Source organism: Grammomys surdaster, unplaced genomic scaffold, assembly GCF_004785775.1.
Source record: "Grammomys surdaster isolate TR1022 unplaced genomic scaffold, NIH_TR_1.0 213, whole genome shotgun sequence".
NCBI classification, from domain to species: Eukaryota; Metazoa; Chordata; class Mammalia; order Rodentia; family Muridae; genus Grammomys; species Grammomys surdaster.
This window is the reverse complement of record NW_021604658.1, coordinates 6104860-6132394: the sequence shown is the minus strand read 5'-3', so window position 1 is coordinate 6132394 and position 27535 is coordinate 6104860. Positions and strand designations below refer to the sequence as shown.

Genomic DNA, 27535 nt, shown 5'->3' with positions numbered 1-27535 from the left:
GAGGAGAGGAGAGGAGAGGAGAGGAGAGGAGAGGAGAGGAGAGGAGAGGAGATAAGGAAAGAGGCCAGTCAGGAACTCCTGAAGAGAGAGGGAGAGAGGAAGGAGAGAGAGGGAGAAAGGGGTCAAGGAGCACAAAGGGGATCAGAAAGAAAAGGGACAGATAGAGCAAGGAGGGGTCAAACAGTCCCTTTTAGAGCAAGCCAGGCCTACCTGGCTGTTGCCAGGTAACTGTTGGGCAGAGTGTAGAAGGAATACCAACAGGATGGGGGTGTTTCTTACTAGCATTGTTTGACACTCAATCATGTACTTCTCCCTATGCATAGGCAAAGTCCCCAAGGTTACCATTCAAAATTGCAGACTCCCCAGCCTAACCAGGAGATGAATTCACTATCTTTATTCAGCAATTATTTCATGTTCCTCCCTCCTTTAATCGAGTGGAACAAAGTAAAGTATTCTACCATTAGCACATGCTTAAGCCCGCAGTCGATGCTTAAAACTGTGTATAGCAGCATCTGTCTTTACGTCTATCACTATATTTAACACTATATGTAATTACATGTAATGTTTCCCCTATACACACAATAAGAGACTAGCAATAACACTAGTAATAAAATGGAACAATTTACTATTATTACTTTCTCACCTCAGGAAACACTATTCAGCCAAATAAAGGTTAATTTTGAACCCAAACACCTAAATGTCATGGGAGTCAACCTGATTCTTGGGGATGGCTACTTCATGGGTAATGGGTGGATAATGGACACAGCATGGGTACTATGGACAAAGAGATGACTCACACCCTAGGTGGTATGAAGGAGGACAGCACCAGCTTTGATCCCACCACCCAGAACAGCATGCAATTAAAGCTGTATGAACTGTTTATCGAGGAGATTTTTCATAGAATACATTTGGCCCAGAGTTGGCTCTATGTAACCAAACTGACTGCAAGTGAAATTCAGCTAACTCCAGGGGAGCTACTGTAACACTCACGCCCACTGAGGAAAACTCTTGGCTGTTAACTAAAGGGGTATCCCCACAAGTTGCCCTACAAGCTTGGAAGACCCTAGGAAACAGGCCAGAACCTGGAAGGACTGCTGCTAGAGACCACCCTAAGCATGGGAACCACAGGACTTTTGCTCTGGGCATTGATAGCTTTTCAGTAGCCAAGACTTATGCTCTGTGAAGCCTTGCTGTTTTTGTATCTAGAAGCCCCAACCAAACCACTCTCTCTACCTAACTTACCATATCCTGCTCCATCCACTAGTCACAGTCCAATAGCTGGTGAGAGTCTTCCTTATTTGAGGTTGCCATTCTTTTGCTACCACGAAAGCCTGCCAATATCACCAGCTAAAGACACTAGCTCCTTAGGATTCCTGTTGTGTGCAGATCTGGTCATATTTGTGCATTTTTGCCTCATCCTTTGGTCCAAGTACCAAACACATACTAGATACTCAGAAAGCGTTGATAGAAACTTTAACCTTCTGACATCTCTATCTAAAGGAGGGAACGATGCAAATTTCCCGGGGACTTATGCTTTGGGGTATTTTGGGTTGAATCTGCTCCTATGACTCTCTAGACGTGGTTGCTAAGTTTGATTCTCAGTGTACTTAGCTCGGTTTTTCACTTTTCACTGTCTAATGATGTGGACTAGCAAAACTGAGAAATGCTCCTCCTGGTGTGGGATACTCCTCAGTGTAAGCTTTCCTTCTCTTTCCCTTGACTTGCATCTTCCTGTTTCTCCAGATCCCACCAGGCTACTGTATGGTGAGCCCCTCCCATACCTTAAAAACCGCCTGTGCCTCCCAGAATCATAATATTCAGGGACTTGTGTACAATACCACCACAGAGCAACTGTCACTTGTAGACAGTACAGACCCCTGTGCTGCAACCCCAGTGCACAGGATGTGCCCCTCATTTCTGCCATAGCCAGGAGTCTGAGAACGGTGCAGGCTGTGTCTAAGAGGTGTGACTATAAACTAATGAGGCCGGCTTTGTGTAAACAAACGCAGCAGAAAGTCTGCAACCCAAGCCAATGTTAGTCTTTACCAGGGGCCCTCCTGGGAGATGCCATGCTCACTCCAACAGCACTCCCACTGCCTGAAACACTTTTGGGATTGTCTTCAGAGTCCGTACATGAGAAAACCAGACTGGTTGATTAGTGACACCCGATTTTTGTTCCAAAACGTCATTTTTGCCCAACGTCATCACTCTCCCTGTACTACGGACTGGGTAACTCTCAGAGGACGAAGATTTGCTGCCATTAAGAATATGGAAAAATGAGCCCTAAGTGGATCTCCTCAGTGAATCACATATTCTTATCTGCCTCATTAAAAGAGGGGTGTAAATCCTCACCCTGACTTAAAAGTCTGTTCCTCAAAGCTTGCCTCGCACAGTATGTCACCCTTCTGCCCCTTGCACATGCCACACTGTCTTGCCACAGGGACCTTGTCCTGGATCTCAACTCTAGTTGAGATGCTTGGAGGCTTAGTATCTCAACCAATATATGTTCTACATCTTAACACCCATATTTCCATCTAAAGGCAAGGATTTCCCCGAAGGTGGGGTGACTTTGACCCTATTCTATGTCTCTAAATAATTACTCTCAGGTGGCTTCAGTCTCAGTTTCAATCACCCGCTCTTCAACAACAGCTTCTTTCTCTTAATTTTGAGATATTTGATTGACAGGGAAAATGTGATTATCTTCAAAGCATAAGGGTTTTATATTTGTATACACTGCAGAGTAATTACCATAATCAAATTCATTAGCACACTTGGCATGATTCGTGTTGCACATAGATCCCCCAGAACTTGCTAAACTTCTAACTAGAAGTTTACACTCTTTGATATATGTCATCTCATCTCTCCAGCCTCCAGTGCCTGGCAAATAACCGTCCACTCTCTAATTGTGTGAACTGGACATTTTAAGGTTCACATTGCATGTATACACATATAATCCTGTGGTTTCTTCAGGCTCATCCACATTATTGCAAATGGCAGGGTTTCCTTCCCTTGGGAGTCTTTGGCTTTGAATTTTTAAATGCTCCCCACATTGAATACGCTCTCCTTGTCAAAATCTAAAATATTACAGATAGAGTTGAACAATGCCTTCCACTGCCTTTATCAATACCTTTTTGTGCTCCTATCTGTGGTCTAGCTTCTTATCCCTAATTCCTAAGATTCCCATTGCTATTGATTCAGAAGGTATCCATACTTCTCTCCATTCAGCACACACTCACCACCACACCATGTAATATAACCACTGGAGATGACGCTTCTAAATCAAATCCTTAGCACAGGCTAAAAAATAAGTTTCTGGACTCAAGGAGTTCTGGCTTCAAATTCCATATCTTGATACTTTGTAAGAAAAAAATCTTTAGCCTTTTCATGCCTCAGTTTCTTTATATGTAAGATGGACATAATCTTATGTTAGCTATTATCTATATCACTATTCAATCACCCCCTAAACTTAGCAAATGATGACATTTATCTCAGTTTCTACGGATTAGAAATGTGGGACCAGGGTGGATGCTCGGGGTATCCATAAAATGGCTATCACCTCGCTATTGAATTGAGTTACAGGAACTGGCCCATCACTCACTCAGAGCCACAGCTGGCAAGAGCTCTGCATCCCTGGCTACATGGACCTCTTCATGTGGCAAACCAATGATTTGGCAGTTGGCTTCCTAAGTGATAAAGTTCTGAGAAGGTGAGAAAGATCAACCAATGCAGAAAAAAGTGTCCTTTGCCACCGAATCTTAGATGTGACCAATGCTATCTAATGTGACTAATGTGACTAATGCTATCGTGACCAACCCTGACACAGTGACATTGAATGCCTGGAAAAGTCGAAGGTCAGTGGATCTTACTGGAAAGCTGACTGCTCCACTCTTCATCTGGGGCAGTTATGGATGTAGTGGGATGGTACCTTTCAAGTACTTCGTTCATGTTGTAAACACCCTCTAACTACCCCCACCCCAAATGTCACTCAGTATCATTCTCAAAAAAAATCCAGGAGCTTCTGGCAAAGAATTTAAATGTTTACCATCTGCTACACAGTTTCTGTGTCAAGATAAACAGTACCAGCCCTGTGGATTGTATGTACTGGCACCCCCAACACTGCACTTTTCAAAGTTTGTAGAACTCTGCTGCAAAACTCCATGTCCAACATAGATGTTAGCCATGCGTATAATATGCCCAGTCCATTGGCCAATGGAACAAAATGGAGAACTCCAAAATAAGCTCACACTTTAGCCCACTGTTTCTTAACAAAGGAGTCAAGAATGTATCAACAAGGGAGGAAATATGGACTCTCTAGCCATGATGTGATTTTGGATACCCCCAATCATGAGAATGGAATCAGACCCCTATCTTAACACCATATACAGATCAGCTCACAATGTATTAAAATCCTAAATATCTGACTAAACTATAAACTTACATATGAAGACAAGGGAGAAACTCCATGATCTTGGTCTAGACAATAATGTTTCATATTTGACCCCAAAAGCATGAGTAACAAAAGACAAAAGTAGGTTAGGTGGCAGGGTGGGAATAACATCAAACTAAAAATCCATTGGACAGTAACACCAACTTGGAGAAGAAACAAGCAGAGGCAGAGGTATCTGTGAGCACACATGTAGGAGAGGGTCCTATCTATAAGCACACATCTACCAAGAGGGTCAATGCCCAAAATATGGAAGGAATTCAAATTAAAACATCAGTTAAGAAATGGGCAAGATTCCTGAGCACACACACTCAAAAGAAGATGTACATTGGCCAACAGGAATGTGAAGAAGTACTCAGTAACACTAGCCTTAGAGAAATTCAAGGAAAAACCACAGCAAGATGTAATTTTATACTTGTCAGAACTGCTCTTTTAAAAAAAGACGACAACAACAACAACAAAGTGTTGGTGAAGATGTGGAAAAGGGACCTCTTATGCTCTTGGTGGGGAATGGAAATTGGTATAAACAATTTGGAAAATATACGGCATTTCCTCTGACAACTAAAAATAGGTCTAAGGATGTGGCCTACTGGCAGGGCACATGTTTAGCATATGTGATGTCCTGGATTTCTTACTTGACTTTTTTTTTTTTTGAAAAAAAAAAAAAAGCACTAAAAATAGTATTATCCTATGATCCAACAATCAACTTCTGGGTGTTTACCCAGAAGATTTAGACTCTTTGTCAAACAGACATCACACTCCCTTATCCGAAGCCCTGTCCATGGCAGCCATGTAATGGAAATCCACCAGCAGCTAGACCGATGAGAGAGATGGGGTCTGGACACAAAATGAAGTACCATCGCTTGATGAGAGAAGGAAATCTGTTTTGTGATTCCAAGTATGCAATTGGAGAGCCTCATCCCAGGTGAAATATCCTAGGCAAGTGCCATGTGGCTTGATTTATACGAGGAACCCAAAACAATTGGATTCACAGCAACAGAGAAGAAAATGGGGGTCACAGGGGCTGGGGGAGCAATATGGAGAACAGATAGTTGGAGGTTACAATATCTCATTTAAACAGAGGACTGTGTTTTCAATCCGTTCCCTGTATAATCATAATGTACACTTAAATATTTCTTAGAAAATAAATTTTAAACATCATTATCACCAAAAGTAGAGCTCTCGAGTGATGTATATGCTTTAATTAACCAAATTTCACATTGTATTAATAAATCAGAACCACTTCATACCGTTAATGCATACACTTATATATTGTCAGTTCACTCTAAAATGAAATTTATTTTTAAAAATATGTGTAGCCTAAATTGAAAAGCATTAGACATATGAAATTTATACTGGCTTTTAAAGGCTTAGTACAAAACAAAAGACTAGGATATGTCTAGTTTTACACTGGTTACACATTGAAATATTAACATTTTGGACCTGTTGAGTTGGCTACAATACATTTTTTTTAACCTAATTTCACCTGTTTCTAATGTTAGTGTGAGGAAATTCTACCAACGTGGCTTTAGACTGTATGCTGTGGATGGTGGGAAAGGATCCTTGGTAGACAGAGTCATCAGACTCAAACTTGATCTAGATTCCTTAAATAACCTGGCAAAAAGATGTGGAGTGTTTGTTTTCCCCCTTTGAATTTAGGGAGCCCTGGGTGGGAGGGCCCATTAACACAGGATTCACCAGTCCTGACTTCTGTAACAAAAACTTTGCAGAGCCATGCTCTGGACCGCAGCCGAGAGGGTCACACCAGAGCCCTTGTCCAGGTGTGACAGACCCTAGGAGAAGAACATCCAGTGGCAGTTAAAAGAAAACAATCGCTAGAACTCTATAACCTTTGCAGCTGGACTCTTCACAGCTGGAGATCAAAGAAAAGCCAAAATGGGCTCTGAGCTCTGAATCTCAACAAGACAAGAAGATCAGACCTGATTGTTGAGCCTCTCTACTGTAAGGGTGTCTTTAACTTCAAACCTCTAATCACTAAGATACCTTGTCTTACATCTTTTGGCATTACTACCTTAAGCCAAGTTAGCTGCAGAACTGTTCGAAGGTTGTCACTTATGATCAGCAAAGATAAATCTTATTAACCAGCCTTCTTGGTTGCCCAGAGGATGTTGGCTCTCAGTGCAAGGTTTATACTGAAGTGACTTCAATTTCTTCTTAGAAATAACAGATAGAGTTCACTTTGACAATCTTTATTCGTGTGTTATGTTTCGAAAAAGTATCTGGAAAAAACTTTTTTTTAAAGATCTGGAACAAACGATTATTTTTTGATGGAAAAATACTAAGCTATTTCATAACAACAAGCATTTGGATTTATTTTATGTGTGTCTCTAAAAACCCAAATAGAAGTAATGCTAATAAAAACCTGTGTGGAGATTATCACATCATTATAACTTAACATGGTTTGTGAGGTGGGCATCATTGTCAAGCCAGTTTTACAGATAAGAACCTTGTGTTCAACATGGTGGAGGCACTGGCTAAAACTATATATGCCTTTTTTTAAAAGATTAAAAAGCATTTAACTTTATAAACACTTCCAGGCATATACACAGAGACAAAACACAAAACTGTTTCAGAAAGACAATTTCTTTTACGTGCTTCTATCCAGCACAGTAAGAAACCAAGAGAAGAATCCAGAAGCCAAGACATGTGTAAACCTTTTCTTCTACTGAGGGTTCAGCTGCCCAGCATCTGGTTACTCACTGGTCATCATTCACAGCAGTAACCAAATAACTGATCTCAGGCAGAAGGGACCGAACTTATTTAAGCTATGGCCACCGAGTAGGCAAAGAAGGTGAGAAGTCTGGGAATGCTATTAGAAGATGTGGGACTGTATCCGATGCAAAAAGAGGCACTCAAATGTGGAATGAGGAACGGTAGTGATGCCAGGGCCTGGGCTCGTGTGTCTGGCTGTTTATCATGTTTTGTTTAAAAAGGCACAGCATGTCTAGACGTCCGTCAACCGAAGAATGGATAAAGAAAATGTGGTACGTTTACTAGACTGTTTTTAAAAAGTGACATCATGAAATTTGCAGGCAAACAGATGGAACTAGAAGAAAATCATCCTGAGTGAGGGACAGGCGGATCTCTCTGGGAAGGAAGATCTAGTAAGAATGCCACATGGTCTCTAGGATCATTGCTTCCCTTCAAGAATTATCTCCACTCTTGGAAACAACACTTTAAAAAGTGGATTTCTGCTAAAGACAAGGATATTCAAAGGTGCTTAGGGATGGATGTGGCTACCTTAGCAGGAAGTGAACTTGCAAGACATAAAGGGTCCAGGGCTGGGGGAGCTGTAAGAAAACACACCTAAACTGGGCATAAGGGTCCTTCTATCAGCGAGATGATTGTTGTAAGAGTCTTATTTATTTCGTCAATAAGAAAGAGGGAAATTCTGGGCAGTGGTGGTGCACACCTTTAATCCCAGAACTTGGGAGGCAGAGGCAGGAGAACAGCCTGGTCTGCAGGAAGAGCAAGAAAGAAGAAAATACCAGACAACAAAAAGTTGTGTTCAATTGCAAAATGGCATATCACCATTAAAAAGGAATGTATTCCTTTTTTTCCTTCAAGAAAATCAAATAAACTATTCCATCAAATCCTCTATAAAAAATTAAAATTAGGGGCTGGAGAGACAGTGGTTAAGAGTATTGCTCCCTCAGGGGACCTAAGCTGAGTTCTCAGCACTGACATCTCGTGGCTCATAGAACCCTATAACTCCAACTTCAAGGCATCCTGCATCTCCAGGCACACATACCTGCACAAAGACACATAATAAAACACTCAAATATTCAAGTTAACTTGCACGTTGCCATCATTCATAGTTTCAAAGTTTATGTAATTATCTGCCAGGCCTCAATTCTCGAGTTGTGAGTTGAGCAAAATGATGAAATCGTTAAGAATCTGCAATTGCTAAGCCGGATTCCAGCACTTGACAAAGTCCATTCAACCTTCCATCACTATTTATCTCAGGGTTTAAACAGTAACCCTAATTGTATTCTTTGAACACCAAGCTCCTGCCCCACCTCCCTACCCCCACCCTTCCCCCATCTCATAGTTAATTAGCTGGGCAGGTCTTATAACAAATTCCCACTCTGAAACACTGGGTGGTAGAAATACTGTTGATAATTAAACACCACAATAGCGGGGAGCCTGTTTCAGGAGCCGTGAAGTGGTCTTACCCCAGCCGGACGGCTTGCCACACACCCACAGACCCTCTATTGTGCTGGCTATGGCTACACTCAGAGAGACAGTCGCTGGGTTGGAGAAGGGATCGGCTGACAGGAGACAGAAAAGGCTAAAGCTTGCAGAGATCAGTAGCGCACCAGGCTAGCAAAGAAAACAGACCCAGACTGATGGTTAGAAGCAAAGCGGGGAAGAGAGAGAGACCCAAGATAGAAAGAAATGGATGGGGAGGAAGAATCCACCAGAAAACAGGCCTTCCCACCCCCAACCCCCATGCCCAACCAGCTAGCCAAAATGAATGTGCCAATTACAAGCCGAAAAGTGACTGGGAAACTGCCATATATCAATAATACGCTGATTCGTATTCCACGTGATTTTGTGAGAGTTCTCTGAGTTCTTGCCGGTGGTTAAGAAGACGGCAATTAACTAATCCTGCTTTCCTGGGTTTTGGTTTCTTTCAGTCTTTAAAATAGGGAGGGTGAAAAGGTTCTCATTCTCGAGTCAAATCATATCAAAAAAAATTAAATAAAAACAAACAAACAGAAAGGTTCCAGAACAATCTCTAGGGTGTCAAAATCTACCCTATCACACTTCCGCTCTCGATAAAAATTACCCAGCCCGATATAATTATCATATTCACTTGCTTTCGCCTAAAGTAAATTAACCCAGTTAGCTTGATTATCTCATCTGAACAGATGCAGCTATTGGCAGTTAAATGGGTCATTAATAATAGGCAGAAACATGACTGCTTTATAAGTCAGCTGGTTTGGTAGCAAAAAAAAAAAACTTTCAAAAGAGTGTTTTATTAAGCTATTAAAAAATCCATAGGAAAAAAAAACATAAAGATTTGCCTGGTGAGACGGTTAGAGAACAGAGGTTCAGCTCGTGCCTTTGAGATTTGTCCACATAATTACCTGTAACAACAGAGGCCAGTGAGCACAGTCTTGGGGACACCTGGGATTCAGCCTAGGGAAGAGGAATTTCAAAATACTTTCCCTTTTTCAAATAAAACAAATCTCCAGTTTTCAGGGTCCCTCCACCCAATTCTCCTCCATAATAAACACAACTCTCATTTCTAAACAATTTGCTTTCTCTCAATTCTGCACATAGAAACCAATGTTCTAGAAAAACACAGACACTGGAATACTGTGGTTCTAGAGATACCCTCCAGTTACTATCCTAGCTGCTATCACCATAGAACCATCCCGTTTTGCAGAACACTGGGCTGTAGCCCCTCATGGACTGTGAGCTTGGCTGTGAAGGCTTAAAGTGCTTTCTCCGTAGACTCTGAAAGGGCAAAACTGCCTCATGTGAGGAAGAGGACCAAAGGAGCAGAGGGTGCCGGACTAAATGTTACGACAGGGGAATGCAGGAAAAATGTCAAGGGGGCGAGGAAGGAGAGCCACGCAACGACCTCAAGAGAAGCTGTCCATCTGAAATGCCACCTGGGATTCCCACCCGTAATAACGGTTGTGGATATAAAAATTAATAGGGGGGATTTCATAGTATTAGAAAAATTTATTTTTATAAATCACGTGCCTATCACCCGAGTGTTGACGCATGCATGCAATTCAAACATCAGGCTTACAATAAAAGACCCACTGAATAACTTAACAAGGACAATTCCCCCATTTTCTCTGTAATTTGGAGTGGAAAGAGGAGGGGGCGGCAGGAGAGAGGGTGCAGTTACTGGGTCAATTAATCAACTTGAAAACTCTGACACAAACCTTGACGCCTAACCATGTCTAAAAATACACAAATGTATACGAATTTGTTTTAAACTGTCAATGCCTATATTTAGGGCCTTCCCAGCAAGCCTATAATGAGACTGTGTTTGAGGGCTTCAGTCATAGCAGGCTCTACCATTAATCTGAAGTTAGTTAAATTAACAGCATTTAGCACTGGCCTGTCAGTCCTAACTGCTCCAGGAAATTGCACCTTGAGGCTACTAATATTGCCAATTTTTCCACTGGAGTGTGTGCTCGTGTGTGTGTGTATGTGTGCGTGTATGTGTGTGTGTGTGTGTGTGTGTGTGTGTGTCCCCTCCCATACCCCCCATTCATACACCACCATAGCCTCACTACATCCCGGCACTTACATTATCATTTATTCTGGCCTCCTTTAGCCTTCCCAGGGGGATTCTGCACAGTGTAGCTGCTCAGTCAAAGAGTTTTTTTGCCTTTATATTTATTTGTTTATTTTTCTGTCATGGCTCATGACTGAGGCTTTAAAAAAGGGAGCGTGACAGTATTTCGAGTACATGATTGACTGCTACGACAACATTCATTAACCATGCCAAGCCTGCAGCAGAACACAGTCCCGGGTGTTCTGAGCAGCGACTCTAAGAAGAAAGAAGAAAAGAAGAAGGAGAGGAAAAAAAAAAAAAGACTCGGCTAATTTTTCATTGACCTCATCTGTAAATAAATTTAGACTGATGGTTCTCAGGGGCAATAATAAATTAGTATTCATTTCCTGTAATTAACGCAGACATGCTTATGAACGCAGAGTATCTGAATATACAACCACCTAATTTCCATTTCAAAATACATCTAACACATTTTCACTTGAGTTATCTTCGTAATATTTCCCCATTAATTATAAAGAATGAAATGGGTGGGTTTTGCTTCCCACTCATCAGAAAGAAATATTGTTTTGGTCACAGGGAGTGTCAGACACATTCTCACAGGGAGTGTCAGACACATTCCAGTTACACATCTGCAGACCTTGCCGCTGACTTACGTCTCTGTCCCTGTGGTCTTCCACCACCGTTCCAGAATGAAACTGTCTCCTGTCTTGCCACTGGTTGGGAGGGGCTCCTCAGAAGTGACAGGTGACCACCTAAGCAGATATTCCCATGCAGACCACAGGAAGCAGCCTCAAAGGCAAGCACAAGAATGGACAACTTCTACCACTGGTATACATCTGACCACACAGGGCAGACTGAGTAAACAATATGATGTAAGCCAAGAGAAGCTGGAGATGCATCAGTAAGATCCGAATACAAACCTCTAGTAAGCCTTGCCCTCAGGGACGTGGCTATTTCTGGAGAAGGTGCATTCCTGTAACCAGACCACAATCAAAGATCAATGTAGGTAAGGCTCAGCCATCAGAGCCCACTAGCTCAGATGTGGCACCAGTTTGAGACACTTTATTAGTGGTGTACAAATTGGTTAATACTAATCGAATCCTAAGGTGTGCATGCAAAGTTTTCTCTATGCTAAGAAGAATGTGATAAGGGCAGAAACTTTGAGCTGGATTCCACCAAAAGTTTCTTTAGGAAATCAAGTCTGTGTTAGCATTGGAAGTGTGAAGGTCTCCTCAGGGAATGGCCCTCCTTGATAATTTTATCACAGAAAGTCCACAAGGCAGATGTAGGATTCAGAGTCCAGTCCTGCTTCTCTTAGACCTTTTAATGTTGAAGCCATGTTATTTGAATTTGTTATTCTTTGTATCTTGTGCCCCATTTGGCCAAGATGTTTTGACTTTTTAAGTTGATTGAGACTTTTATACTTGGCTGACCTGAATACTATCTAACAAGTTTGATTATACAGGAGAAGACTGTGAACTCTGATTTCGTTGTCTACTTTAAACTGTAACTTCATGTGTATTTTCAAATTCTTAACATAGATATTCATGTGTTATGCTATAACAGGTAATAAATTGGGAAAATAAAAATTAAGGATTTTAAAACTCATAAAAAAAAAGAAAGAAAAAGAAAATCAACTCTGGTAGAATTGTAATCTGACTAGAGAATTTGTCCCACAGCCTTCTTGACCCTGTCTCAGGTGTTTGTCCCTCCAAATGTCACCAATACAATTGTGACTAACTGTGCCAAAGGAGCTCAGTGGGAAGCATGGGACAAGATGACCACAGAGCAATGGGAATGTCTTAATTTGATGAATTTGCCACTAGATAGTGAAAGTCATAGCCTTATCATAGTAAGATTGTTGATAAGAAACACAGATCTCATGAGTTTTTCAAACAAGAAGAGACCCAGCCTAAGCCACTGCACTTCCCAAGGAGAGCTGTCGTCCTGACTCTCTTTCTCTCAGTTGTTAGCCTGGAGAGCAGAGCGATGCATCTCAACACACTGGTCCAGGAGGCCCAGGACAGGGTGAGTGAGCTGTCTGCCCAGGTGGAGAATGAAGGCTTCACCCTGGACAACACAGAGAAGGAGAAGCAGCTGAAGGCCTGGGAGTGGAGGTACCGGCTCTACAGACGCATGAAAACCGGCTTCGAACATGCACGTGAGTATGTGCAAGAGGCTGGGAGTGTGTCACGAGGCTGAGCTTTGGTCTGAGACAGCCAGGTCTTTTACTGAGTTCATTTTTCAACTCTCCAGCTGTAGATGACTGTTGTCAGCCTGTTTGGGGCCAGAGCACTGGGAGGCTGTAAATGGGTCTTTTGTCTTGCTTGATTTTCTGGCTCCTGATTGGTTCTCTGGCCACAGCCTTGAGCTCTGGGTACTTTCTGGCCTCCCTCTGCCACATCCCAACTCATCTACCACTTCCCAGAGCTATGCCCTAATGCCTAATGACCCCAAGGTCTGATGGCCTAAGTGGCAATATTTTTGGATGTGGAGTTGGAAAAATATTTATTTGCCTATTTGTTCAGCTTCTGCTTCAAGCTCAAGTTTAAGGTGTTTTCCATTCTCTACTGTATGTTTTTTCTTTTAACTAGAGAACCATAAACTCAACTTAAAACAACAGAGAAAGATAGGTCAACTGGCCCATGAATTCTGCTTTTATCAACATTTCCATTTTTGGGACCGGTTCCTTTTGCTTGGGTAAGACAGTCCAGGATAACACTTACTGGCAATAATGCAGAATGTTGCTGTGTGAAGCCCCTGATGTAAGAATATATACAGCTCAGGTGTTTCAGACACATTAAGCTTGGATTCTATAATATTTTTACCTTATCCCAGAAGATTTCATTAAAACTAAAATGTACAACTCAAACGCTTGCAAAGCACTGAGCTCTCATTCTAAAAGATTTTATTTAAGCAACTAAAAGAATTGTAGTTTAACTTTCAAATATAAAAAGAAAAGTCAGTCCCACCCTTTAAAAGCCTCTGCCTCAAAAAACCGTCCAACCAAATGCGCTGACTCTGAGAGAGAGTTAAGCACCAAGTGCAGGAGCCGTAGAGATGGCTCCCTAAGGATCCAGATTCGAATCCTCAGCACTCAGGTAAAAATCCAGGCATGGCCACACCACCATAGCTCCAGCAATATGGCAGAGTGGAGGACAGGAGGATTGCCTGACTTTTAGACTGCCAGTCTAGCTCCAGGTTCAATGAGAGACCCTGTCTCAAGGGAATAAAGTAGAGAGTGGCTGAGCTTCCACTATCCTTTAAGGAGGCAGAAAAATGTTTGGAAAGAGTTTGAGAAGCTAACACACCAATGACAATTTCCCCCCTCTGTGCCAGGAGCCCCAGAGGTGCCAGCCAATGCCTGCCTCATGGTAACCAGCAACACGTCCCTCACAGTCAGCTTTCAGGAGCCCCTCAGTGTCAACGCAGCCGTAGTGACCAGGTACAAAGGTACTGAGCTCTCTGTCTTCTCCCTGCTACTTTCAGGAAAGGTATCTGGGGGTGTGGGGATGGATTGCGCATGTCGTGTGTTCGGTTTCGCACTGGTGGGCTTGTTTTTATCTTCTCTACTTTTGATGTCAAAATATAGCCACACACATCACCGTGAAGATTCAGGAAAGTGACTGAGGATAAGTCACAGGGATATTGAACAGGGCAAGGCTGCCATTCCCTTGGTGAATGTCTTGTTCATGTCTGCAGCAGATCTTTTCTACAGAGCATCAGGCGGTGGGTGGGTGATAAGGGTCGTAGTGGAAAACAGAGCTCATCTGAGGAGCAGGAAGGCTGAAGTGTGGGGTACCAATAGGGGGAGCAGTAAGCATGGAAACTGACCACTATATCCCCAGTGACAGTCACTGGGATCAAAAAAGAAGATGATGGTAGGATGGTGGCATGGTCAGTAAAGTCCCCAAGATACTTGGTTTTGAAGGACAGATGGGAGCTAGAGGGAGATATTGGGGCCAATGTAAATTCTGCATGAAGAGAACTGTGAATACAGCTACCGATGCAAAAGAGTACTGTAACAATTAGAGGAGGAGAACCACACAGAGGGTATGGGAAATAATACCCTGGCTCCTCTGGAGTAGTAGAGAGTTAAAAGAATTGAAATAGAAGCCTAGGAGTTAAGACTTCATACAATGAGCTGTGGAGTGCCATTGGAGAAGACGGGACCAGATTACAAGTCGTTGTCTGAAGTGTTGTTAGTGTGGATGACGGACTGGGGGAGACTGACAAGGACTTAGAATTTAATCAAAAAATCAATGAAAGAACTGTTCAGAGGCAAGGTGAGGCAGCCTGAGCCAGCTACAGCAGCAGCACTGATGAAGGAGGGGAGGGGTCCATAGGAGGAAGACATGGCGGGGCATCACAAAGCCAGCCAGCCTCATACGCAGCACCTGCTATGTGTTAAGCACATATGAGCTTGTATGTCACTGCTTGGTCCTTACAGCTATGTCATGAAGCAGTGCTATTTGTCCTTACTTTACATACACCCGGGATGATAAATTATAGAGTTTGCTTAGGGGCTTACAAAAGAGCCAGAGTCACTGCATTCTGAGCACACTCAAATGTGGGAAAGAAAAGGTCATCTGTTGATTTTCTAATGTACATGAGTATGCAGAAAGACCCTATGAAGCTCTCTACACATGGTCTGGGGTACTGGTATATGAGAAACTGTGTGTTCAAATCCCAACCACTCTCTCTACCTGTGAAACTATCTACCTGGAGCACACACCTTCCTTTCTTCTTCCCAGGGTTTCTTCTCAAGAGTAGACTGTGTATCTCTGCAGAGTATGATAGCTTTCTGGGTGCTTGGAACTTCCCAGGTTAAGTTCACTCTATTTGTAATAGTTAAGCTAAGAGATTGCAAACGGGTTGACTTTGTTATCATTGGATTTTCTGTGTCAAAGAGAAGGCAACTTAGACCACCAAAAACTGTGCATAGAAGAAACTCAAGAAGCTCCTAGAAGCTTGAACTGTGCATAGAAGAAGCTTTAGACTAATTCTTTGAACCAGCTCAGTATTTTCTCATCATTGTCTCATTGGCCAGGACTGACCTTCAGAGTTGGGGTTGGTAACCAAGGTTAAGCATGGACAGCCCCTCCTTTTTCTCTCTCCCTCTCGCCAGCTCAGGATTTTGATGAATGTTTCATCAGTGCTGCCCAACTTGACATTTCCTTCTTCTGTGTGATTAGTGAGCTATCAGGAGCTAATTTACCCAGCTCTTTCATACTTAACCAAAACCCCAGCAAATTCTACCAGCGTTCATGTTTTTAACTCTTCTCTTGGGAAGCGTTTGGGTGAGGTGGGAAATGAAAGGCCGCAACAGAGCTCTGTGAGTAACTGGAGAGGATTAATTAAGCATTATAAATAGAATTGTCTGCTGCGTTGTGAAGCTGGCTTCCTTGCGCTAATTTCTAAGGACATAAATGGAGCCCTTAACCCGATCGCTCTGAAGAGTTATTTAAAGCAGCTGGCAGCCCACTGTGTCCACAGAGACAGATGGGCAGTTTTTAATTCAGGGGTTGGAGTAATTATTTAATTGTGAAAATATTAGGAAAATTACCCTGAGACAAAGACAATTATTTTGTTTGCGTTAAAAAAAAAAAAAGAAAAAAAAGAAGGTGGAACAATTGAGAAATCCACAGACTGCAAGGACAATTATCTAATTGCTTCTAGGGAAGGCTTAACCCTGCAGTATTTGGGGTTTGGCAAAGAAAGGCCTCACTCACCCTATGCTCCAGAATTTCTGGGCTCAGCAAAACCTCAGACATATCTCAACAACTAAATGTTTTCTCCCTTCATGCTTCAGCCAATGTATATTGGGGCAGGGGTGGGGGTGGGGATCTGGCTCTTTCTATTGCCCATCTGTTTACATTCATCAGCATGGTTTTGAGGAATCTGTGTATATACAGAAGTCTTTTGTAGAGCATCTCTTTGGGAGCCTTTTTAAGACTCCAGAGTCTTGCACCAGGCCAATTGCCATCTCCTTGTGGGAGATTAAAGGTGTCTATTACAGCTTAAAAGCCAGGAAAATGGTTCTCAGTGAAAACCACTGGGTTCTCCTGTCTGCATTTTCACCAACTGCAGTAAGATGGGGCAGTTTCGAGGTGTTTCCTCCTTGGATACAGGGTATTTTCATCCTTCTGGCTCATCTTACCAATCTCCATGGTTTACAAAGAGCAGCTAGAGTTGTCACAGACACTCTGGGGTTTTATACCATTGCCAGACCTTTTTCTCCTCATATCCTTGGGTAACTGGCCTGATCTCCTCATTTAGAGATTACATGGTTTTCTTTTTGGTTTTGTTTTGTTTTCTTGCAGACCAAAATGGAATGCATTTTCTAAGTGATTTTGTTGCTCTTTGCAGAGCTAGGATGAGGGAGTTGGAACCTGGATAGGTGAGAGGCGGTATCCTGTAACAGGTGCAGTTACCTGTTACAGCCAGGAGATAAAATCTGTCTCTCTGCGTCTCTCTCTATCTCTCCCTGTCTCTCTCACAGTCTCTGTCTCTCTCTCTCACTGCCTCTCTGTCTTTCTCTGTCTCTTTCCCTGACTCTATCTCTTCTCCTGTTTCTGCCTCTCTATCTCACCCTGTTTCTCCCTCTGTCTCTGTCTTTCTCTTTTTCTCTTCCTGTCTCTGTCTCTCTGTCTCTGTATCTCTATCTCACCCTGTTTCTCCCTCTGTCTCTGTCTTTCTCTTTTTCTATTCCTGTCTCTGTCTCTCTGTCTCTGTATCTCTCTCCCTGTCTCTGTCTTGCTCTTTGTCTCTTTCTGTCTGTCTCTGCCACTCTCGCTCGCGCTCTTGCGGCCTGCAGTAGTGACATCTTGTGGCTTGCTAATTACAGGATGCTCCAATGGGTAATACAATCTGTGAGTGCTACCATACTTCTAGATATTCCCTTCCCTGCCTCTCTTCCCACCTTCTTCCCTGAGAAATTAGAAGCCACAACCCTAGGCTGTCACACTCCTGTAATCCCAGCACCCAGGAGATAAAGGAAGGTGCATCCATACCAGCCTGGGCTACACAGTGAGTTCCAAGCCAACCTGAGATATACAATGAGATCTTGTCTCAAAAAACGAGAAGTGTGGATACAGCTCAATGCGAAGCTGCTTGCCTGGGATACATAAGGCTCTGAGTTCAATATTTAGCACATAGACAAAAAGTCCTAATGTCTGGTCATATCATTGAGTTGCCTGACTGCTCTTTATTTGCTCACATTACTTTGAAAAACAAGCATTTCTTCTCAATAGAAATTGCCAGCACCTTCTAGGAGCTTGTAGTATATCTGCTGGTACCTATACCAACCACCACCTCCAGGTTCTTTCACAGGATGAAAAAGAAGTCAAAAAAAAAGTCTGGGTGCAGATCTGCTTCCAGGAGGGAGTAGTCCACCATACACTCATGAAACCCCTCAGATGATAGTGTTACCGTGAGGAGAACTCACAATCACCTCATCTTCCTCCAAGACTAGAGAAGCCGACCTCATGTGCTGCACGTGCCCGTTGTTTGGTGTCCCCATTCCTTTCACTAGCATTACCTTTTTCCCTCTTGTTCCTTGTAGTTTCAAGGGCATTTATATAATGATTTTCCATGTTTAATTGAAGAACTAATCCCAGCATAAGCAAAGACTGATATCTTGGTTACTAGAGTAAAACCCTCCTAGAATGTCTTGAAGAAAACAATCCCTGGCCCAGTTTGATTTCAGAGAGGGGGAGATGACCAATGAAAGCAGTAAAAAGGACAGGAAATGTTATACCCAGGAGATCCATACCTCAAGGGATCAGCTTGCTTCCTTCCTTCCTTCCTTTTTATTTAAGTACAGAGGTAAAAAGGTGAGTTGAGGGGATTGGAGAGATGGCTCGGTGATCAAGAGCACTGACTGCTCTTCCAGAGGTCCTGAGTTCAATTCCCAGCAACCACATGGTGGCTCACAACCATGTAAATGGAATCTGATGCCCTCTTCTGGTGTGTCTGAAGACAGAGACAGTGTACTCATTAATACATTAAATAAATAAATAAATAAATAAATAAATAAACAAATCTTTTTTAAAAAGTGAGTTGAGTGATTAAATGTATGATGGGGAACTTAGAAAGTCCAGTAAACAAGAAGATGGGGAGACTGGGAAGCCACTGTGTACAAGAGCTTCATGTCTGAGCTGTGAAGATCTCTGGGTCTTTGTCATCCCGTTTTCCTTCACATGTTGCTGTGGTGTCAGGACCCAGGCAACTCACTCACCAAAAATCTTATAAATTTCCTTCAAGTCTTTTCCCAGTAATCTGTACTTAAAGAGTTGCTTTTCTTTTGGGTATTTTGATCAGGTTTTTTTTTTTCTAAATTAGCCTTCAAATAATACAGTGCTATATAAAAGAAAGAGTCCTTCACCTTCCTGGAGTGCCACACCCCTACCACAAAATTCCAGCCTGTGACTTTGATCTCTATGTAGATCTCCATCTACAGATTCTTTCGTGATGCACATAAGCATGCTATCCTGTGCTGCATCATGGCTGATGGTGCTCCAGCCAGCAGCAGACTGCCTGGACCATGAAGGTCCTACATGACTGTATCATCCAGGGAGGTAGCTGTTCACACAAAGAGGAACTTCCTCAATAACACCCTCTCAGAATGTATCCCCGAGGGTAAATGAAAAATGACTATATATATCTAAAGGTTTATAGTGGCGTGTGATCTAGCATAAATATTGCTGCACTGTGTTAGTCATCACTCCATAACTGTGACAAAATGCTAGAGGGAATCAACTCAAAAGGAAGAGATGTTTATCTGGGCTTTTCATTCCAAAGATTTCAGTCCATAGTCATTCAGCTCTATTACCTGCTCACCTAACAGAGACCAAGAAGCAAAAGAAAGCAGGAAGAGAAAGGCGAAGTTCTCAAGGCCATGCCCTGTCCCTGTGGCCTTGGTGGTTTCTTACTGGTCTTGCCTCTTAAAGGTTCTCTTGACTCGTAAAGGTTCTGTTGGTTCGTAAATTTCCCTCACCTCCCAAAGGTTCTCATCTCCTGAAGGTTTCACTTCCCACTAACACCACAGGCTGGTGATCATTCATTTATAGCGAGAACCTTGGGGGATATTTAAGATCTAAACCACAACACACCACTTGCCTGACGATATAACAAGACTATCTTTTTTCAACTCAGTGATAATTTTTTTAGTTCACATTATATTATATTTATTTCTAGGCTGATGCATTTGGATCGTCTTCTTTCTGTTTAATAGTTGTATAATATTTTCAGGCCACAGACAAGAGTGTAGTTTTTCTTGTACTGATGAATATAGGTTATTGGTTGTTGTTTTTTAACATCGATTTATTTGTGTGTGTGTGTGTGTGTGTGTGTATGTGTGTGTGTGTGTATGTGTGTATACATGCATATGCATAAACATGCTACTACATGTGCGTGTCGAGGCCAGGTGATAGCTTTCAGGGGTCCATGTAGGTGCCCAGGTTCAAACTCAGGTCATGAGGCTTAGTGGCAAGAGCCTTTACCTGCTGATCCAGTCCTGTTGCTTGTTTTTTGTTTTAACTTTTTTCTAGTACACCAAGTTACAATCTTAGCATTCATATATGTCTCTGTCTTACCTATCTCAGGGTTTTTCTTCTAGAATGGTTAACCAGAAGGAGGCTCTATGCATTCATACACACTAGCATTGCTTTGACTTTATCTAATACCATTAGGAAAATGTATTGCATATTTTAATATATTAGGGAAAAATCACTTGTCAAATTCAGCTTTTAAAATCTTCCTGGGCTTACACTGCCCTCCTAATAGGAAGACATTTCTTATCTATGAGCACATTTGTCTGATTAGGCTGGGTTTCTATGTGTATAGGGCGGTATAACAATTTTCTTTCTGTGGATCTTCTAAATATACTGTAGGATTTTGTACCCCATGTATTTCACAATATTTGTGACTATTATGAATGAACTTTATTTTCAAGATTTTTTTTCTCTAAGTGGTTATCAGTAGAATAATGTTAATGTTTAAACTTTTACTTGGCAACTTTACTAAAATATCTATTAGCTTTTCTTTTGCAGTGCATTGTCTGACATCACATAAGACTTTTACCTATCAAATCTTGAAGACTCATAGTTTTGTCTCTTCTCTCCTAGCGTTTTTTTTTTAAGTGTTCCAGTCTTAGTTAGAGTTTTACTTCTGTGAACAGATATCATGACTAAGGCAACTCTTACGAGAACAACATTTAACAGGTTCAGAAGTTCAGTCCATTATCATCAAGGTGGGAGTATGGCAGCATCCAGGCAGGCATGGTGCAGGAGGAGATGAGAGTTCTACATCTTCATCTGAAGGCTGCTAGGAGAAGAGTGGCTCCCATGTGGTTAGAAGGGTCTTAAAGCCCACCCCTACAGTGGCACACTTCCACCAACAAGGCTGCACCTAATCCAACAAGACCACACCTCCTAATAGTGCCACTTCCTGGGTCAAACATTCAAACCACCACACCTATCATTAAGATGCATCAATTCTAATTCCCTACACACTACATAGGGGACATTAGATGAAGAGCACTGGATAGGGAGCACTGGATAGGGAGCACAGGATAGGGAGCATTGATTATTTTTCCTCTTCTCTCTGCTTTTGATACATTTTATCTAATAGTTTACCATTTAGTATACTGTCCACTGGGAAGTTTCTGATAGGTTCTCTTGATCAAAGTAACCAAGTTTTAATTTATTTCTAGCTTTCCTCTTTGTTTTGATTTGCATGAGAAAGGGGTGTTAGCTATACCTCAGTGTTTTATTTCATATTCTAAATCACTGACTTCATCTGGACTAAGACCAGTGACACAGAGTTATACAAATACAACCATGTCGTTTTTAGGATTCAGTAGCTTTAGACGCTTTATTTTTCAAAAAGTGTATGTTTCTGGTGCCGGAGAGATATCTCAGTGGGTAAGAACACTGATTGCTCTTCAAGAGGACCCAGATTCATCCCCAGCATCACATGATGACTCACAACCATCTGTAACTCCAGACCCAGGGCATCTGACAGCCTCTTCTGGCTTTTGGGGCATTGTACTCATGTGACATACGTATGCAGGCAAAGTACACACACATACACATACATATACACATGGTTTGTATATATAATCATTTATTTATGCATATATATGCATGTATAAATAAATAGTTTCTAAATATATGTATTTCTGCCTTTTCTCTGAGGATAATTGGACTTGCCAATTTTATTTGTTGATTGAGTGTTTGTTTCTTAAGTCATAGTATCTATATTTTGCTTATTTTCTATTTTATTAGTATATTTTAAACTGTAACTTTTATTATGAAAGATCAGGGATTATACCATTTTGTTTATGAAACTGACCTATGCTTGCTTTGACCAAAAATATAATCATGCTAATTTTCTTGATGCTTACCCAACTGAGAAACAATAGTCATGTCTGCTGATGGTTTTTAATATATGTCTTCATAATAAATCACAGTCCACAAGTTTCTGGGTCAAGTTTGGGGTTTGTATGCCTTCTCTTCAGGGAAGGATGCAAAGGATGAGGGCAACACTCCAGAGTTGAATACACTTGACATTGAAATCCAAGCATTACTCACTAGTCAAGTTTGACCTTTGGCACACATGTCATTTCTAAAATTGTATCTATTATTATGTGCACATGTATGTGTGCTTGTTCATCTGTGTGTGCACCACATGTGTTGGGTGTCCTTAGAGGATAGAGGAGGCTATTGAATCCCATAGAACAAGAGTTAGGCTACATAGTTGTGAGCTATTGGGTTTGGGTACTGGGAATTGAGCCTGGGCTCTCTGCGAGAGTAGCTAATGCTCTTCGCTGCTAAGCCATCTCTCCAGCCCATTTTCCGAATTTTACAGACAAGACAATTTAATGTTAGAATCGTTTACTCTCCTTCTTTGGATGTGTGTGATGTGTATTGCACATGTGCGTTAGTTAGTCTAGTAGCCAGCTTACCCCTGGTATGCCCTAGCTCACCCTCCTAGGTGCTGGGATTATAGCAGGAGCATCACATCCACCTGGCTTTTATGCAGGCTCTGGGGCTCTCAACTCTAGTCCTCATGGCTGAATAGCAAGCACTTTATCCACTGAACCATCTCTGCAGCCCTAATTTTTCTTTTTCCTTAGTTTTATTATTAAATTAGCTTTCCTTCCATTTGAGAACTTAATTTACTTGCTTTTTATCTTATTTTATTTTTTTAAATCAAATCGTAATTTTTACTTATTCACACAGGGGTTATAAACACAAAAAGGCAGGACGTGGGGAAGGGGATGACACTGGAGCATGAGTGTTCAGGGGGAGTACAGATATCTTTCAGAACAGGGTATAGGCTGGGTGAAGGTTCAGGGGACAGGTCACTATGACTCTGCCTGTGATTCACTTGTCCTTACCTAAGTTGGCACTATCCTCCAAGGCTACCTATTTACAAGGTCTATGACTACTAAGGCTGATAAATTTCCACAAAAGCTGCCTGTTTACAATACCTTATAGCCATCTGTTTCATTGTTTTTCCACAGAGACTCAAGACTTTGTGTTAGTATACATATATGACAGGCCTATTGCTGATTTTAGGCCTTCAGTGTATAAGCAGGGCTGCCCCTGACATCTCCTCCCTTCTCTAAGTGTAGAAGGGCTGTGGCGATTCTAATCTTGCGGAGGCAGGGATAGAGGCCTGACCTCTAGTAATTGAAGGGGACCTTGTAATGGCTCCGGTCCCCTTGTCATTGTTCGGTGAGGCACGAGGGCCATATCCATCCCCATGTCTTTTTCCTGGAGAGGGGATACTTTTGACATCAACCCCTATGCAGTCTTGTCCCTCAAGGAACCCAGAGAGATTTTAGGCCTTCAGTGTATAAGTGTATTTTATTTAAATACACTTAAAGTGTATTTTATTTTATTTAAAAAGTGTATTTTTAACTTTTATTTATATTCCCTTGCAGTGCTTAGCCTCGCAGCCTAAGCGAGAATTCAGATCACCAGTCAGAGGGGATTCTGGGTGGCCCCTCTCTGCTTGGTCTAAGGGCGGAAGTCCCTTTTTTTAGGTTGGGTGGAGATGGGTTTTGGGAACACCTTGAATCGAGTAACAACCTCATCTTGAGCCTCGTGGTCCTCCATAGCTAACTTTTGATAATGTATCTGAATAGGTTTTGCTACCAAATCATTTATCTGTTGTTTCACAAAGTTAGTCAGCCTATTTAAGGCCCAGGGACCAAAAGAAATAAGCAAAAATAACTCAATTAATGGTCCCAAGATGGGAGAAAGTATGGTTGACAACCATGGAAAGGTTGAAAACCAATTCTTGTACCAGCTCTCATCATTCTCTTTCTCTCTCTGTCTTTTCTGGGCCTTCTCTGACCTTTTTCATGTTCTCTTTAACCATCCCTGTCTTGTCTATGTAAAAGCAACATTCTTCTTTAAGGGCTGTACATAGTCAAGAGCTGTACACAGTCTTTTCTATTGTAAAAGAGTAAATCAAGTCCAATAAAGTCCTTTGCAATTTTTGGAGGTCTCCTCAGACAGTGAAACGAGGGATTTCTTCAGATTAGTGATGTCAATCTCTAGCTGTTTGATGTTCTTGTCAGTGGCCCTTCAAAGGTCTGAATAGTATAAGTTTGGAGCATCTGGATTAGAACTTCTAACAGCGGACATCACGGGTGATTCATTTTTACCTGGAAAGGAAAAAGAAGGGAATTCTCAGGGAGATTTCTCTTCCCTGGATGTCAATTGTTATTCATCTTATTTATAGTTAGGCCTGGCTTTGTGGGGGTATCTATTTATTTCATTAATCATTTTGGCAGCCATTTAGCTGTGTCTTCTGTGGCATCAAACAGGCATATCACTCCTCGGCCCCATAAGAGAACTGGATTTGGGCCATTCCCTTTAAGGGTAAGAGGGTCCTTCCACATAGCTGTGGCATAGTTTTTATTGGTCTCGGTGATGCCAGAGGCAGTCAGTAGCAGATTTGCCATGAGCTTTCAGTTTTAGAGAGTTTTTAGAAAGTGAACAAGGCATGATGGAGAGTAGAGAGATGTAAATCCTAATTTCCCTCAACAATTAATTGACAAAAGAGGAGTAATTTTACAAAAAGTAGAAGCTATTATTAATCGATATATTATATAGTCTGATTAGTTGTTGGGTGTTCTATAACAGTCTTTTGATAAAAGAAATTATTAATATAGATTTATATTTCTTTAAATAGTGTCTTCATGACTCTCTGAGTGTGGAAGGAGTGGTTGCTGGTGCTTCTGCCCTGATTTTACAAGAACTCTGAAAATTTAACTTTAAAAACAAAGATGGGGAACGGTAACCCCCCCCCAGAAGGAGTCTCCTGAAATACTCTCCATCATGCTTTTTATTTTATTAAGATTTGTTTAATGCCTGCACTATTGGGATCTTGTTCAGAAGGTTCCTTCCTATGCCAATGAGTTCAAACCAGTTTCTCCCCAGTTTCTCTTCTATCAGATCCAGGCTATCTAGTCTTAACATTAAGGTCCTTGATCCGTGAGGAATTTTGCAGGATAATAAATGTGGATCTGTCTTTGGTCTTCTACAATGCAGCTATTCAATTTGATTACCATAACTTGTTAAAGAAGCTCTCTTTATGCACTCTCGATGTCTGTGGTGTGTAGAATTATGTCTGTATCCTCTATTCTCTTCCATTGATCAGTGTACATTTTTATGCCACTATCATGTTGATTTATTGCTGTAGCTCTACAACTTAAAATCTGATGCCCCCAGCAGATCTTTTATTATTCTAGATTGTTTTCATTATTGTGAGCTTTTTGTGTTTCCATATGAAGCTTGAGATTATGTTTTGCAATTTATGTGAAGAACTGTGTTGGAATTATGGCAGAGATTGCATTGAATCTGTAGACTGGTTTTTGTAAGACAGCCATTTTCACAATAAATAGTCCTACCAACCCATGAGCATGGGAGATCTTTCCATCTTCTGATATCTCTAATCTCAAAGTTTTTATTAAACAAGTCTTTTACTTGCTTGGTGAGATTATTCCTCTTCTTTGGATGTGTGTGATCTGTACTATATATGTGTGTTCATGTATGTAGGGACATGTGTGGAAGGCCAGAAGCTAATGTCAAGTATCTTGCTTGATGGCTCTCCATTTGTTTTCCCCATTTTTATTATTTTTAAGGCTATTTTGACAAGCTTTGTTTCCCTGATTTCTTTCTTAGTGTGTTTGTAATTTATATATAGGAAGGCTACTGATGTTTGCTTGTTGTTTTTATCCTGATACTTTGCTGAAAGTATTTATTAGCTGGAGACATTTTCTGATAGACTCTTTGGGGTCTTTTGTATATAACATGTTGCTGCCTACAAATAAGGGTACTCACCAAGCTGAAAGGCTCCAGAACAGCAAAAGACACCATCACCCGAGCAGAGGCAGCCTGCAGAATAGGGAAAATTGCTACAAATTACACATCCGACAGAGGATTAATATCAAGATTATACAAAGAACTCAAAAACCTGAACATCAAGAAAACAAATAACCCAATTTAAAACAGGGCACAGAACTAAACAGAGTCTCAAAAGAGGAAACACAAATGGCTGAGGGTCACTTTAAAATGTTGTACATCCTTAGCCGTCAGGGAAATGCAAATTAAAACTACTTTGAGATTTCATTCTACCCAAGTCAGATTGGCCAAGATTACTGAAACAAATGACAGCAGATGCTGGCAAAGGTGAGAAGAAATGGAACACATACTCGTTACTAATGGGAATACAAACTGGTACAGCCACTATGAAAATCAGGATGAAGTATCTAAAAAATCTGAAAATAGATCTACCCTAAAATCCAGCTATACCACCCTTGGGCATACACCGAAGGACTCGACATCCTACTCCAGAGATATTTTGTCATTCATGTTCACTGCTGCTCAATTCATAATAGTCTGAAATTGGAAATAGCCTAGACTCCCATCATCTGAGAAACGGATCATGAAAACCTAGTATATATACATAACGGAATATTATTCATCTACTAATAAAATTTAAATTATAAAGTCTGTAAGTAAATTGATGGATCGAGAAACAATCATTCTGAGTGGGTTAACCCAAACCAGAAAGACAGGCATTACATTTTCTTTTACATATGGATGTTAGCTTTTAAGCTTCAGATGAGTGTGTTTCATTTAGAATACCCTCAGAGGTTAAGTAGCTACAAAAGGACCAGGGGAGAGGAAAGCATCTTCTAAAGAAGGAGAAATAAAATATAGTGTTATAAAGAGATAACCTCCAGTACCCAGAATGGGTTACCTTATTGGATCACTGGTGAAAGGGGTCCATAGACCACTCCTTCAATATCACAGGCTACTGCCAAATGCTATTGGTTACTCTCTGTATCCTGACATTAAGACTCTATTGCTGAAGACACCACATACTCATGTCGTAAGACAAGGAGAAATTGAACTGATACTCAACTAGAAGTTTCACCCCTACTGACTAGCATTCATAATATAGGAAGGTACTACATATGCTACTAGAAAAAGAAATGTAAACGCCAATCTCACCCAACTATGAACCTTGTGAACTATCATAGCAACCTGCCCTCAAGACATACCCACTGATACAATCCTGGCACAAATGTTTCAGGAGCGACAGCCACTTTCTGACTGGAGTCAACCCCTACTTCCGGAGATGGAGCCGTATCTAATATTGCTCATGATGCCAAGTACCTGAGATTAGATAGATCATGGGCCTCAGGGAAAAATGTACAGTTATTATTCTAATAACTAAACATAGCAATGATGTTATTCTTAAAGACACAGTGCTAATTC

General features: G+C 41.4%; 1 protein-coding gene across 1 annotated transcript in view; it reads left to right on the top strand.

Moving 5' to 3' along the window:
• Window positions 1-27535, top strand: part of Ankfn1 (ankyrin repeat and fibronectin type III domain containing 1) — a 151493-nt gene that overhangs the window by 20445 nt on the left and 103513 nt on the right. Inside the window, exons 4-5 of the mRNA XM_028772483.1 lie at window positions 12697-12891; window positions 14070-14183. Coding sequence (XP_028628316.1) covers window positions 12697-12891; window positions 14070-14183 — 309 coding nt within the window. The remainder of the gene's footprint in view (window positions 1-12696; window positions 12892-14069; window positions 14184-27535) is intronic.